Source organism: Ctenopharyngodon idella, chromosome 5, assembly GCF_019924925.1.
Source record: "Ctenopharyngodon idella isolate HZGC_01 chromosome 5, HZGC01, whole genome shotgun sequence".
Taxonomy (NCBI): Eukaryota; Metazoa; Chordata; class Actinopteri; order Cypriniformes; family Xenocyprididae; genus Ctenopharyngodon; species Ctenopharyngodon idella.
This window is the reverse complement of record NC_067224.1, coordinates 21,119,622-21,135,331: the sequence shown is the minus strand read 5'-3', so window position 1 is coordinate 21,135,331 and position 15,710 is coordinate 21,119,622. Positions and strand designations below refer to the sequence as shown.

General features: G+C 36.7%; 1 protein-coding gene and 1 long non-coding RNA gene across 2 annotated transcripts in view; one reads left to right on the top strand and one right to left on the bottom strand.

The window, feature by feature from the left end:
* Positions 1-1,694: 1,694 nt before the first annotated feature.
* LOC127512928 (uncharacterized) lies at positions 1,695-7,810 on the bottom strand. The gene is made up of 3 exons (XR_007930283.1): positions 7,498-7,810; positions 4,354-6,551; positions 1,695-3,768 (listed from the first exon to the last, which is right to left on the bottom strand). It is a non-coding gene; the product is annotated as an uncharacterized LOC127512928 (long non-coding RNA).
* A 4,854-nt stretch (positions 7,811-12,664) lies between these two features.
* The window catches only part of tmem175 (transmembrane protein 175), a 5,801-nt gene continuing 2,755 nt past the window's right edge, over positions 12,665-15,710 (top strand). The window contains exons 1-8 of the mRNA XM_051894105.1: positions 12,665-12,965; positions 13,172-13,210; positions 13,513-13,610; positions 13,711-13,762; positions 13,883-13,918; positions 14,082-14,165; positions 14,259-14,423; positions 15,367-15,448. Coding sequence (XP_051750065.1) covers positions 12,765-12,965; positions 13,172-13,210; positions 13,513-13,610; positions 13,711-13,762; positions 13,883-13,918; positions 14,082-14,165; positions 14,259-14,423; positions 15,367-15,448 — 757 coding nt within the window. The 5' untranslated portion in view covers positions 12,665-12,764. The remainder of the gene's footprint in view (positions 12,966-13,171; positions 13,211-13,512; positions 13,611-13,710; positions 13,763-13,882; positions 13,919-14,081; positions 14,166-14,258; positions 14,424-15,366; positions 15,449-15,710) is intronic.

Genomic DNA, 15,710 nt, shown 5'->3' with positions numbered 1-15,710 from the left:
CAACTTTTACTCTCTACTAGATATTTTTGAAAAAGTATATGTACTCTTTACTCCAATACATCTGTAATGGCTGCATCCGAAATCGCATACTTCCATACTATATAGTAGGCGAAAAACAGTATGTGACAAAATAAGTATGTCCAAATTCAAAGTATTCTTTAAAGAGTAGGCAAAAAGTACCCAGATGACCTCCTACTTCCGGCGAGATTCTGAAGTGTGCATACGATGGACACTTTACTATCCCATGAGGCCACGGGAGAGGATTTATGAATGGCAGTGAAGCGACGTAACTGATTCTGGTAGGTCACATGATAATGAAAACATGGCAAATGTAGTATGTCCAGATTAAATTCATACTACACACATTCATACTATATAGAACATACTTTTTTAGCGGTCGTGAAGTAATTACTTTCTATAAATAAGTACTAACAAAAGGAGCGAACAAAAAGAACAGAAAAATAAATGAAAGAACAAACAATATAAAGACCAAGAGAGTATGCGATTTCGGACGCAACCTCTCTTTTGCATGGCACCTAACTTTTTCTGCAGCAGTTTATTTCTGCTACAAAAGAAGTGAAATCACCCCCTACAGGGCATTGAAAGTACTTTATCTTGCGCGTTTTGCCCTTAAGCCCTGGGTATACTTTGTTTTTTTTTTACGCGTACGCTAGTGTACACGCACAGTCGAAAGCACAGCCTTGCAAAGTATACTTCAGTTGAGTCGTACGCAAACACAGGAGTTTGACGCATGCACGGTTTTGAGCAAGCTCTCGCCACGAGTTACTACACATGTAAACATCTTTATATTCTTTCATGCTAGAGTTGTACAGATGAGGGAACTTTCTAACATCTTCACACAATCTCTCGTCTATGTAGGCCTCCATCATTGCTGTAGCTTGCATGCATTCCGGTCTGTTCTGTTTATGCAGTTTTTCTTTGACTACCTTGTGAATTGACGCCGTCTGGGCACGGTTACCACCTTGTGGATAAAGTAATACTGCAAAAATATCTCTATCTTTTTAAATGCAAAAAAAGAAATTTAAATGCGCATGTGCAACCTGCGTGTACATGTACGCGCGGTTACAAAAATCTGGTGGTGCGTGTGACCCTCGCCTACGTGTAAAAAGAGAAGTGTACTTTGGGCTTCACTCACCCCAACTTGTCAACATGGCTACTTTACGCGAATGTGAGTGCATTAAAGGTACAGTTCAACCAAAAATGAAAATTCTGTCATCATTTACTCACCCTCAAGTTGTTCCAAACCTGTATGATTTTTTTTGTTCTGTTGAACACAAAGGAAGATATTTTGAAGAATGTGGGAAACTGAACAGTTCTTGGGCACCATTGACTTCCATAGTATTTATTTTTCCTACTATGGAAGTCAATGGTGCCCCAAAGCGGCCTGGTTACAAACTTTCTTCAAAATATCTTCCTTTGTGTTCAACAGAACAAAGAAATCCCAGGTGTTTCAGATATGAGACGTGATGAGGCCAAAACCAGTGTCCAATGCAAGTAGGGTTTGACTATTTAATTTTACGTAACATTTTATTTATCCATTATATTGGTTTACTTATGCCCTTTTTGAGCACTTAAGCGTTTGTAGACGTTTAAAAGGCTGTGTCCACCTTGATTTATTGCATTATTTTAAATGTTCTCCTCACAAATCAACTGTTCCTTGTTTTTCACTGGCATGTCTCTTAGGTGTTTGAGCACTAGAGCGTCTTTGAGCTTACATTCAGTAAGAGTAAAATACTTCAGTACTGTTGTATTGGAATTGGTGACTTGTAACTTGAAATAGAGTCATTTTCACTGTAAGGTATCTGTACTTTTACTCAAGTATGGTTTTCAGGTACTCTTTACACCTAGCAGTTGATAAGAAGGCAGTGATTTTAATAAAGGGCTTTTAGACAGATTCCATGTTGTGCCCTGAAGATGCTCCATATGGTCTCACAGCTGTAGGGTGCAGGATATCATGTCTCACAGCACACAGACTGACCCCCTGCTATAAAATCTCTTGGTAGATGAGTTCAAGAGGGTTAAAAAAAGATGAAAGGAAATTTTGAAGGCCTGCATCTGCATGTGACAGTAAAAACTTGTCATGTGGGAGATTGTAGAGATGAACTCAGGCATCCTTCTCTTTCCGGCTTTCTCTCTCTCATCCCTCACATCCTGCTGAGATGCTTAATGATGCTGCAAAGTGCCCGGCACTTACAACGGCAGTTCTTTTCTTTTTCTATCTCACAGTTGCGGATATGCCGTGTGCCAAACTGGCATTCGGATAGGCCCATAAAGCAGTGGTGACTGCAGCAATGACGCTGCAGTGCAGCAGCACCTGATTTACCGCCCCCAGCTGCTCTCAGGGTGAGGATAGGACCATTAGCAAATGAGCTTTAATTTACACTGCTCTCTCTTTAATTCTCGTTCTCTATTCACCACTATAGGGATGCTGATGGCACATACTCAGGCAATAAGTGAAGACAAGCTTGTAGCTGTTACACAAATATGACTGAATGTAAGGGGCAAATGAAGTCTCTGGGCAGAGCGTCTTTGAGCTTTTCTGAAGTTTAGTGTTCACTGTCAGCTGTGATGTGTATTTTTGGCTTTGATCTTTTTTATCTATGAATTTTGGCAGCTACGCTTTTTTATCTTCACTTTCATACCGATAAGGCATGTGTGAGCTGAAATGCAGGGTGTGTGTGTGAGAAAGAAGGGGAAAAACATTATTAATATTAATGTAGCCAAATACCCACATCCTGGTCCACACACTAAGATAAACACACATACGGCACACTTCACATCTGTGCTGCATCTTAATTTATTTCAATAATTCAGAGACTCGCAGCCCACATCATCTGCAAGGATACTTCCACTGCATTAATGAATAATGTCAAAGATATGCCGCGGAGGAAATCAGGGATATAAGTATGCAAACAATTGGTCATAATAGAGGAAAACACCTCTCCAAACTGTGAAATTTTTATAGTTTATAGTTAGGTTTTAAACGTTTTTATGGCAGGGACCCCCAAATATAATAATACCCTAGCAAGGGACATGCTTACATTAAGGCAGATCTTTTTCATGTAAACAGACCCATTTATTAATGTAAGAAAAAAATATTATGCAATATATTTTAAATACATTTTGTGCTACGTAAATTAACTGGCCTTTATATTATCATTGAACAAAGAAAATATTATTAAAATATAGAAAATATTGAAAATATTTACAAAGAATTGTGCCTTTAAACAACAAGAGAGCAATGGCATGGAGAATCTCCCTAGAAGGATACACCCCCTTTCAATATTATTGTATTAAAATGCTTGAGAATAGATACTGACAAAGTTTTCTGATCATTATCATGGATAGTGGTGAAACAGTCAGTCAGAAACTACACACATCATTCCATTTTTGATTGAGTCAGATTAATGATGAATTACTGGCCCATTCCAGACAGCGCTCCTATTTGCCACCAGCTCCTCAACAGTCAGAATTTCAAGTACACTAGCCCTGGAGAGAATGATTATCCCTCCTTTTCTCACACTCATCTAAAAGCTCTAAAAGCTCCAGGCCTTGACAGCTTCAAACAACTGGGGAAATAGAAAGAGCTCTGCTAGTCCGGTCAGGTCGCAGGTGATTACATGGCTGTTATTTGGAACCGTTCTGAGCAGAGCTTTGAGGACTCGGTGGGACCCTCTGGAGACAGTGGTATCCCAGTTCAGAAATTATTACTGGTTCTGCTACCAGAGCCTTCATGCCACTGACAGGCTGCACAGAGGAAAGTGATAAGAAAAATAGTGAGAAACTTATAACCACAGAATATCCCACTGATTGTATTAGATTAAAGGTTTTTAAAATTCACCACGACTAATTAAATCTATCAAAATGAAGTCTCCCACAGATGGGTGTGTACAATTATAAGTCAAGTGATATCTGTTGTTTTAAATGAAATTAATACTTTTATTCAGAAAGGACACATAAAATTGATCAAAAGAGATGGTAAAGACTTTTATAATGTTACAAAAGATCTATCTTTTTTTAACAGCATTTATTCTATTCATCAAATAATCCAGAATCAAATCCTGAACTAATAATAAGAAAAATGTTTCAATGTTTCTTGAGAAAATCAGCGCATTAGAATGCATGTGACTGTGACGACTGGACTAATGATGCTGAAAATTCAGCTTTGCCATCACAGGAATAAATTACAGTTTAAAATATATTAAAATAGAAAACAGTTAAATTGATCATATAAATGCAGCCTTGAGCATTGTCACGGACATACAGAACCAGGCTCTCCTTCCTCACACACACACAGACACACACAGACACACACAGAGCGCTCACTTTCACCTGCAGCCCATTATCACGCCAATCAGCCTTCCTTTATAAGTCCCTCATACTCCTCAGTCTTCAGCTGCTTTTCCACCATCGGGCCAAACTGTTCTCATTGCTTAACTGGTCCATTCCGTGCTGATCTGGCCCAGCCGGTACGGACATGGTTTCATTTTCAACTGTGGGGCTGATAACAGAGCTCGTTTGAAGTCTGGTCTCCAATGTGGAAAACGTATTCATCTTTGTTAAATGCTAACCTTATCTCCAGTGATCTTCTAAATTACTTACCTGTACTCCAGCAACCCCATATGATACTTAGAGCTACCTGCTCTCCAGCGTTATCCTGTTCACAAGCCTAACCTGAATTCTTACCTGTGCTGCGTGCGTGTGAAATATTATGACATTTTTAATGGTCCTCACTAATATAGTGAAACAAACATATGTGTGTGTGTTCACTCCCCAGGACTCTTCATATTATTAAGGGCTTTAACGCATGTTAATACCATTACATCATTGTTTTACGTTGCTGTGTTGTGTGACCTGTGTATTCCTCTCAGTTTTGAGTTAAACATTCCCAGTATATTCCTCTCAGTTTTGAGTTAAACATTCCCAGTAGCGATAAGCATAAGAGACTTATTTTAATAAATAAATAAATAAAACTCTTAACAACTCCAAACTGGATTTGTGAATATTAGTAGAGTGTACTACACACATACAGTCGTGGAGAGAATTATTGGCACCCTTGGTAAATATGAACAAAGAAGCCTGTGAAAATAAATCTGCACCAGGTTAGATTTTTGCTCATTTTTTGCATGAAAGATCAAAAGGATAAACAATACAGATTTATTTTCACAGCCGCCTTTGATCATATTTACCAACGGTGCCAATAATTCTGACGACACATGTATGAGTGTGTACAGATGTAGCCTCCATTGTGTGGACCAAATGGCCTCACAAGGATAATAAAACCTGAGATCACCTAAATTCTGGGGACCGGCCCACGGTCCCCATGAGGGAAATGAATTAATAAAAATATACTCAATGATGCTTTTTGGTTTTGGGGTATGGTTAGGGGATAGAAAATACCATTATGTCAGCATAAAAACAACAGAAGTCTATAGCAAGTCTAGAATAAAGACCAAAACAAACATGCGTGTATGCATAACCCTGATAAACCCTACATTGTGGGGCCCAAATTTCCCCACAAGAATAGTAATACCAGACATTTTTTATTTTGTGGGGGCATTTTTTGGTTACCATGAGAAAAAACAGCTTATAAATCATACTAAATTATGTTGTTTTTGTTTTTGTTGTTAACCAAGTTAATATTTTGTAGATTCTACTTAACAGGTCTATGCGATTGCTATATCTAATGTCACTCCACAATCTACTCAGACAAATACAAAATATTACTGAAATCAATAACCTAACATTCCCCTAGTCATATGTCAGATGGCGATGCTACCTCTCCAGCACTGTGGTCCTCTGTTATGGCTTGAGCTTTTCTAATTCTGTTTCTGCACTGCTGGCCTCTCTCTGATCAGATCTAATCCATCTCTGCTGCTCACTTAGACAGAAAGGGATTTGCCTAGCCTGCTAATGCAGCCTGTGCTCCTTAAAGAGCATCGCCGCAGCCCCTCCCTCTGCAGCTGCTCCTGCATGACGTGTAAAGATTGAAGAGCAATTAAGAGCCACTCTACGAATTACAGATTAACAGGAGAGGAGGTAGATGTGATGCTGACCTACTTCTGTCCCATCTCTGGCTCAGAAAAGCAGGATGAGATTTGATGGCGGACAGCGAGAAGTTTTCTTCCATTTGATGGTCAGTCTGATGTGGTCACGTGATTACTGCACATTTTCTTTTCTCAAAAACCAGAGAGAAAGATACTGTACAGGGCCGTCCACTTTCATGAGATCAAATGATCCAGTGACACATTCAAAACAGTTTATAAGGATAAAATGACTATATTCTTCCCTCAGACCTTAGTTGAGATGGATTAGAAAACAAATGAGGAAACTTTGACTTTTTAAAGCAACGGTCCAATTTTGCTCTACATCTTGTGGTCTGGATACAATGTTAATCCTGTAAACCTCCACAAGTGTTGTGATAGTGAAATGAACTAACCTGAACTTAGTGTGTTGAAGTGCAGGCCTGACCTCGGGTCATCAGGGAGGGATTATGTTGTTGTAATCTGTCACTCTCATTGAAGATGAATCTAAGTTATTACAATGATTTTTTAATCTCTCAGGAAATCAAAAACACTCACTGGATGCTCTTTAATATTATGTAACAGGGATTATTATTAGAAAAAAAACACATGTGGGATGTACGTTGATATGCTGGTGACATATGAACACATGTCTGGTTGCGGGTTCTAGTTGAATGTACAAAAATAGTTTTTAACTCCTGTTTTGACAGGTAGACAAGTTGGGCTGGCATTAGTTAACATAGACAAGAGACAGACACAGTCCCTGTAATCAGTGCACCGGCTGTTACTTTGTCTCAATTTGTTTTGTAGGCTTTTTTCTTACGATGATTAATAGGCTATGCCAAATCAATAGAATAATTTAGACTGTCATTGACAACACTCATTATTTTTTAATGACCTAGTCTATAAATGTTATTAGTAGCGTTTTTAAGTATACAGTATATATTTTTTTTGAAATGGTATTGTTTTGTGGTGCGTTCCAGACGAGTCTGAGTGACTCATTTCAGCTGGATTGGATTTGATAAGTGTCATATGCAAACTTACTTATGTGCAAACAGGTAATATAATATTTTGAATAGCTTTTATCCAGCTGAAATATGAAAACGTATTGGTAAGTGTTATATGCAAACTTACTTATTCAAACTGGTAATATAATATTTTGAATTGCTTTTATTTTTACATTTTCAGATTTCATTTTAATTTGAGTAATTTTGTTATGTGCTTATAGTATTGTGCCATTATTGTATTGTATTACAGTTTTAGTATTTTTAGTACTTCAACTTTCTATTTAACATTTATATTAAATAGAATACAGCATTATTTCAAATAACGAACACCTTTTTAATAGTTTTAGTTAACAATAACAACACTCTTTACTGGCTGGGACATTGAGAAGATCAGGCTTAAATAACAAATGCAGTGAAAATTCACAAATAAATGAATGAATACAGACCTACTACAGAGCTCAGCATCTTCCTTGCATCCGGTCCCTGTGTTTCAGACCCCACGGATGTGTATGACACCTCATCATGTTGTTATCCTGGAGGGATGAAAACTGCTGACCTGTACTTCCAGAAGGAGACAGAGGGACTATTTTGGCTCAGCTCTGTTCTTCAGCTGCTGTTGATACAGAAACCAAGGCATTCACACAAACCATACCAAAAGCACCACTTAATACTTTACAGTGTGTTCATAATTATAAGGTAAATTGATATTCTGATCAAATTATTTTTCCAAACACATTTTATCAATCCCAAACCACATCAATCTTAACTACTATTAATTTTGTATGTAATCATTTATAAGTGATATATTGTTAACCAGTGCTGGAAGTGAAAAAAGCCTTATATTCTGAGGTGCATAATTATTAACCCCTTGCTGTTCTTGAACCATTTGGAGTATATGCATGGTTTTGGTCTCTTTTGAAAGGTATGTGTACCACGGGCGGTACAGTGGAACGCTAATAGGTTAAGCAGGTTTTCTTTTACAGGTAAAATGGGCCAAAAACACTGAAAAGTCAAAAATTATTAAATGCCCATGAGACGGATGCAATAATGAAAATGGTGGCACATTAGAGACTAAAGGGTTCCTAATGGTTTCACCTCTAATTCTTCACCTTAATTCTTAAAAGTCTTTTGCAGTTAAAATATTTTCTTCTCAACCTGTTTTTTGTGACACTGCTGCCCCATTGAGCATTTCTTGTCCAATGGTCACACCTTAATTTTGCTCATTGCATAGTATTGCAGCCTTCTCGTGGGTATTTAATAATTGTTAATTTTTCAGTGTGTTAAATCTTTTTTATTTTTGGCCTATTTTACCTGTAAAAGAAAACCTGCTTAATAGTAATTATGCACATCTGAATACAGGGCATTTTTCACTCCCAGCCCTCTTTAACATTTATGTATCACTTATGAATGATGAATTAAGATTGTGGTTTGGAATTTGTAAAATGTGCTTAGAAAAAAAAAATGATCAGGATATCAACTAGCACTGAATTTTGCACTGAATCACATAAAAATCAAATTCACGTATCAAGATAAAAAAAACTTTGGTGCTCAACCAAAGGGCTGAGGCCCACTAGGGAGCCTCATAATAACTTAAAATAAGACAAAACAAGCATTAAAAATATCAAAATCAACATATTTCTTAATTTATTTAACCCCCTTAACTTAACCCTTAAATTTTTCTAGATATGCAAAGCTCTAAAAATTGTATTGGGTAAAAATTCTAAGTAAAAATATTGTTAAATATCCTTATCTGCCATCCTTATCTACTAAATCACACAAGAAAAAAAAGAAAACCAAATTGGAGAGGTTTTGGGGCCTTTAAACTGTTGTGGACAGTAGGAGGCCTTGGCGTCAACAAGGAAAGATAGCAATAATAAATCTGTTTCAATCAAGGTTGTCATTCATAAATTTGCTATATGTCATTCTGAGCTGTCTTAGATTTGTCCTATCATCTGTCAGGTTGTTTTTAATCTGCACTTGATCATTCTCTCAAACAGAACAGAACTCATATCCACTTCACAATCCATTTTGAAAAGAAACAACAATGCATCTCCTGCACTGTTGTAAAGAATTGCTGAGGTCTTACATGCACTATAAGGTTTCCAACATTGTGCTTCACAGTTTGACTACTTTTACTGACTGCCGTACACAACTGCAGAAAGCAGTTTTGTAACATATGCCACAATATGTCAATGTTCAGTGATATTATAGCGTTGTGCTGTTGTAACGCTGCACAGTTGAGTTATAGCACAAAAACAACATGCCATCACAATGTAATGGGATGCTAAATATGGCAATAAAGGTTAAGGAGCTATGTGAACAACAGTTTAACAGTTACATACACTATATTGCCAAAAGTATTGGGACACCCCTCCAAATCATTGAATTCAGCTGTTTCAATCACTTCCATGTCCACAGGTGTATAAAATCAAGCACCTAGGCATACAGGCTGCTTCTACAAACATTTGTGAAAGAATGGGTCGCTCTCAGGAGCTCAGTGAATTCAAGCGTGGTACCGTGATAGGTTGCCACCTGTGCAATAAGTCCATTCGTGAAATTTTCTCACTACTAAATATTCCACGGTCAACTGTCAGTGGTTTCATAACAAAGTGTAAGCAATTGAGAACAACAGCAACTCAGCCACGGAGTGGTAGGCCTCGTAAAATCACAGAGCGGGGTCAGCGCATGCTGAGGCGCACAGTGCGCAGAAGTCGCCAACTTTCTGCAGAGTCAATAGCTACAGACCTCCAAACTTCGTGTGGCCTTCAGATTAGCTCAAGAACAGTGCGTAGAGAGCTTCGTGGAATGGGTTTCCATGGCCGAGCAGCTGCATCCAAGCCTTACATCACCAAGTGCAATGCAAAGCGTTGGATGCAGTGGTGTAAAGCACGGCGCCACTGGACTCTAGAGCAGTGGAGACGTGTTCTCTGGAGTGACCAATCACGCTTCTCTGTCTGGCAATCCGATGGACGAGTCTGGGTTTGGTGGTTGCCAGGAGAACGGTACTTGCCTGACTGCATTGTGCCAAGTGTAAAGTTTGGTGGAGGGGGGATTGACTGGCCTGCACAGAGTCCTGACCTCAACCCGATAGAACACCTTTGGGATGAATTAGAGCAGAGACTGCGAGCCAGGCCTTCTCGCCAACATCACTGCCTGACCTCACAAATGCGCTTCTAGAAGAATGGTCAAAAATTCCCGTAAACACACTCCTAAACCTTGTGGAAAGCCTTCCCAGAAGAGTTGAAGCTGTAATAGCTGCAAAGGGTGGGCCAACTCCATATTAAACCCTACAGATTAAGAATGGGATGTCATTAAAGTTCATGTGCACGTAAAGGCAGGCGTCCCAAAACTTTTGGCAATATAGTGCAGTTGAACCCAATGTTTAACTCTGAAAAAAAGCCTACTGGAATTTTATGTAAAAGTACATTCTTTAAGATGGCAAAAATGCCTCATTCTCTGTCAGATATATAAGTTACTTAAATAACAAAAAGCAGAACAACAGAAAGGCATTGAAACATTTAATGATTTTGGAAAGGTCTTTAATTTGTACTGAATAAACATTATACTTAAATGAATGGTGTAAACAGATGTCTCCTTAGAAAAGGCTTTGTATTTAATTTTGGGACAGAATATATGCATAATAATTAAAAATAAATAAATATATATAATGTTTGTAAAAAATTATAAGCTTGTTGTTGAGTGGTGGCAAATTACTTAGAGGAACAGATGGATAAGCTGCCGACAGAGAATTACAATGCAGGTTAAATTGATTAGCTTTATTTTGAATAGAGATGAAGATTAGACACTACAACAGTCAGACAGATGGATGGATGTCTTTGTGGAAATATCGCTTTGGTCACGCTTATAATTTTGGAATATGTTCAGGAATTGATTGGTTTTCAGTAGAACAAATTTATTATTAATAGATGATTTATTCAGACTCTACCTCTTTGTAATGGTTTATTGACTTATGGCCTATTTATGTAAAATGTTAAAAAATAATTTGTGTTCTCTCACACAAATGCTTTGTGCATGTGTGCATGAGCATGTATAATGTGATATTTGGTTGTACAGTTATTTGATAATGAGAATGACTGACTGCTAGTTGCTAGGTTACTGTTCCATTCTGTAATTGGCCACTTTGATTGAAATTCCATTAAAAACAAAAGAAGCCCTTGCTGCCTCCCAATATTTTGTTTGGGATTGTGCTGATTTGCGGGGAATAAAACGGATCATAAAACAGACTGTTTCTCCCTTGTCTTATTCTGTTTTTTTCTATCTTTCAAATAAGCAGGGTTACAAGAGCATGCCATGTAGTCCTACCTTGATGTGCCTCGTGATTTGGATTTCACTGAATTCTTACTGTGACACTGTGGCAATGCAAAAACATACATTGTCAAATTAATCTTTAAAGTGCAGAATTACTATGCAAGTAGTGCAGGCAAATTCTGATGCCTCCATTGTAATGAAGAATTGGTAAAAACATAAAACTGGCTATAAAAACTGCAAACACAGTGATTTAGCTGTTGTGATTTGGTGTCTATAAGGTCTGGCTAGGGCGGTCAGGTTAGTCCTTTTTGCCATCAAAGTAAACAAAGTTTTGTCTCCCTCTAGTGGTACTTTGCAATTTTATTTCATTTGGAAGTTTTATCTACTGTAGGTAAAACCATAAAACAATGGTGAAAACAAGCCATTAAACCATCTATTCTAGGACGATTAAACGCGCTAAAATCCATTTGAAACCATAGCCTTTCCTCAATTTATTCTTAAAATTTAATGCTATTTTTGACCATATCTGACATAGTAACATTATTTTTTTACATGCTTATTCACATTGAGTGGTAAGCCATTTTGTTTGAAAATTAAAGAAAAAAACTGTAAAAAGAAATAGTACTTTGATATACAAATAAGATCGCTTCGCCTTTAATGTAAGGAAATGCACATGCGCATAGAAGGGTGCGTCTATTTTGCGTCACTTACTTTACATTAATATTAATATTCCCTTTATATAAATTTTACTTATTTGTGTAAGATGTAATGAATTAAAAAACATCATGGGTTAATATAAAGTAAATAACTGTGCGAAATTGAACTGGATTGAAGTCGACACTTTTCCCGGGAAGCAGTTCTTTATTTGATTCATTCACCATTCATTTTAGTGATGCGAGGTCCGAATAAAAGAACCGGTTCAAAAATGATTCAGTGGTGCTTTTACGCACTGATTTACGTAAATAGATCAGTGCTTTTACGTCAATTTCAAGTTCAGTTTGTTTCACGCCCTATTTAGTTAATAAAAGCATACATTTATATTATGCTTTATACATATATTTAGAAACTAAACATAATTATATAATATTTACATTAAACAATACTGACATTTCTATTAATTGGCTATTAAAGTAACCTAAGCGAACATAACCTAACCTACATTTCGCCCTTTCAGTAAAATCCTAGGTTCACTTCAAAAACATCGATTTTCTGATCATTAAAAAATACCACTCAGTCCGTCTGAGTCCTACACATCAACGAATTGTTCAGTCCGGATTTGTGAACCGGTTCAATTACTTCATTAAAAAGATCCGAATCAAATAAACGATTCGTTCACGAAACAGACAACTTCCGGTCAGCTGATAGTGAATCATCGGTGTTTGCAAACAGAACTACTGTGGCTTCATGCCTGCACCGTCCAGTGACACCACACACCGCCGCGGTCATGGGAGAAAATGATGGAAGCGAAATAATCGAGCACCACGATGACGAGGAGATGGAGAAGAGACGGACGCCGAGGAATCACTCCCATTCCTTTCTGGAAAGCGTCTCGTCGTCGGAGAGGGACGGACACAGCAGCACGCAGTCCTCACACCGCCTGCTCGCCTACAGTGATGCGCTCATCTCTATCATCGCCACTGTAATGGTGAGGAAAACCTCACAGTGAGCCTTTAGACAGAAAGGGTGGGACTTGAATTTGCTGTCTCGATTGCACATTTAAACTGATAGATGACAGATCGTTAATGACAAACCGCTGTCATTTTCCATAAATCACCTGTTCTCTGGGATCCCTTTAAAATCCCTTGGTTTATGAGAACGTCCTAAACGTGTCATGAATTTTTGTGTTCACAGATACTGCCTGTTGCACATACAAAATTTCAGGATAATGAGGTAAAACTACATGTCATAATATAGCCTTACAGTGACAGTTAACCCCAAAATGAAAATACAGTAATCATTCACAAACCCTCATGTTGATCTAAAATGACTTTCTTTCTTTTGTGGAACATCAAAAAATAAAAATGTGTCTTGTACATATGTGCTCCAGAGAGGTAAGAAAGTCATATGGGTTTAGATCAACATGAGGGCGTATAAATCATTTTAGGGTGAACCGTTCCTTTAAGACAAAATACAAATGAAAAACATTTTGTTGTATGTTTATCTTCTAACTGATATGATCTTTCTGTAATCAGGAACTGAAACAGAGTATTCAAGCTTTGCTCACCACCAAGGTTGCTGTCTACTTGATGACTTTTTTGATTGTCACTGTTGCTTGGGCTGCACATATCCGGTGAGAACATTCAAGCGTTACAGTCTGTCAAGTAATAACTTCATATAACTGCTCCTTTTATTCATTTGCATAGAAAACTCATTTAAGTATTTGTCTTCAGGTTGTTTCAAGTCATTGAACGCATTGATGACAATCTTGCACTGCTTAACTTGGTGAGAACACCAACAAAAGCATTGCCTAAACTTTACGAGAATAATGAATGTAAAGTAACTGAATATTCATTTTTAAAGTGTGTAATGACTTTTCAACATCTCATTTCTATTCTATTTCAGGCATGTATGATGCTTATAACCTTTCTACCATACACAGTGAGTCATTACACTCATGTTTGAAAGATTGCTTAGTTCAGCACAATTAGACGATGTTGAACTTCTGTTTTGCCTTCTTCTATGTTTTTAAGGGAAATAAAGTGATCTCTCTGCCTGTTCATTATTGTTTTTAATGTTTACTTTATTCATTATCTTCTCATAGTTCTCTCTCATGGCAACATTCCCTAATTATATTCTTGGCATCCTCCTCTTCTGTGCTTGTGTCATGGTGATCGGTTTAATTCAGGTAAGAATGTTTGCATGTGCTGAACAACATAACCAGCATAAGATGCTTTGAGATAACGCCATCTCCATGATGTTTTTGTGTGTGTGTCCATAGTGCTTGATTGTCTTGTATGGATTCAGCCGTCCTTTCCTCCTCAATGACCAGATCCAAATGTCTGAGAATCAGGCTTATTACAAGCAGCACATCCTCAAAGTCATCGTGAAGGTTCCTATCATGTGCCTGTTTGCCAGCATTTTTTCAGTCATCTTCTTCCAATTGGTACGTGAATTTACCCTAAACTGTATATTAGTACGATCTAAGGCAGCAAGTCTTTTTAGAGATAACAAATACATTTTACTTATAATAAATAAACATATATATATATATATATATTTTAATGTGTCTCTTATGCTCACCAAGCCTGCATTTATTTGATAAAAAATACAGAAAAAAACTAATTAATAACAAATTAATATTGTGAAATATTATTTAAAATAATGGTTTCTATTTTAATATACTTCAAAATATAATTTATTTCTGTGATGCAAAGCTGAATTTTCAGCATCATTACTCCAGTCTTCAGTGTCACATGATCATTCAGAAATCATTCTAATATGCTGATTTATCATCAATGTTGGAAACATTTGTGCTGCTTAATATTTTTTTTTTTATAACGTGTGATACATTTGTCAGGATTCTTTGATGAATTAAAAAGTTAAAAAAGAACAGTATTTATTATTTAAAATAGAAATCTCTTGTAACAATATGAACTACCGTTCAAAAGTTTTGGGTCAGTAGTTTTTTTTTTCTTTTTCTTTCTTTCTTTGAAAGAAATTAATACTTTTATTCAGCAAGGATGTTTTAGTAAAGACTTACATTGTTAGAAAATATTCCTAATATGAATAAACTTTTTATTCATCATTGAATCCTGAAAAAAGTATCACAGGTTCCAAAAAAATATTAAGCAGCACAACTGTTTTCAACATTGATAATAACTGAGTATCAAATCAGCATATTAAAATGATTTCTGAAGGATCATGTGACACTGAAGACTGAAGAGTAATGGCTGATAAAAATTCAGCTTTGCATCAAAGATATATATATATAATGTGTATATATATATGTATATAAAAATGTGTTACTTTTTTTTTTTTTTTAACCTTATATCAATTTATAAATAGACTGTTTAATTATTTTTATTTATATATTTTTCCCTTGGTAGTCCTACGTCATTTTGGCTATTGTCATATTCCTGCCCTACATCTCTGGGTGTTTAAAATGGATCCGGAATAAAGCCATCGGTGGTGAGAGCAACATGTCACAACACTTCACTCTCTCATACTTACATGGGATAAGTGTTTTGTCATTGTTTTCGTACATACTACTGTTCAAACGTTTGGGGGCGATTCAGTGTTTGTTTTTTGTTTTTTTGAAAGAAGTAAAGGCTGCATTCATTTGAAAAATACAGTAAAAACGGTAGTATTGTGAAATATTATTACAATTTAAAATACCTTTTTTCTATATTTACACATTTTAAGATGTAACTCTTGCCTGTGATGTTAAAGC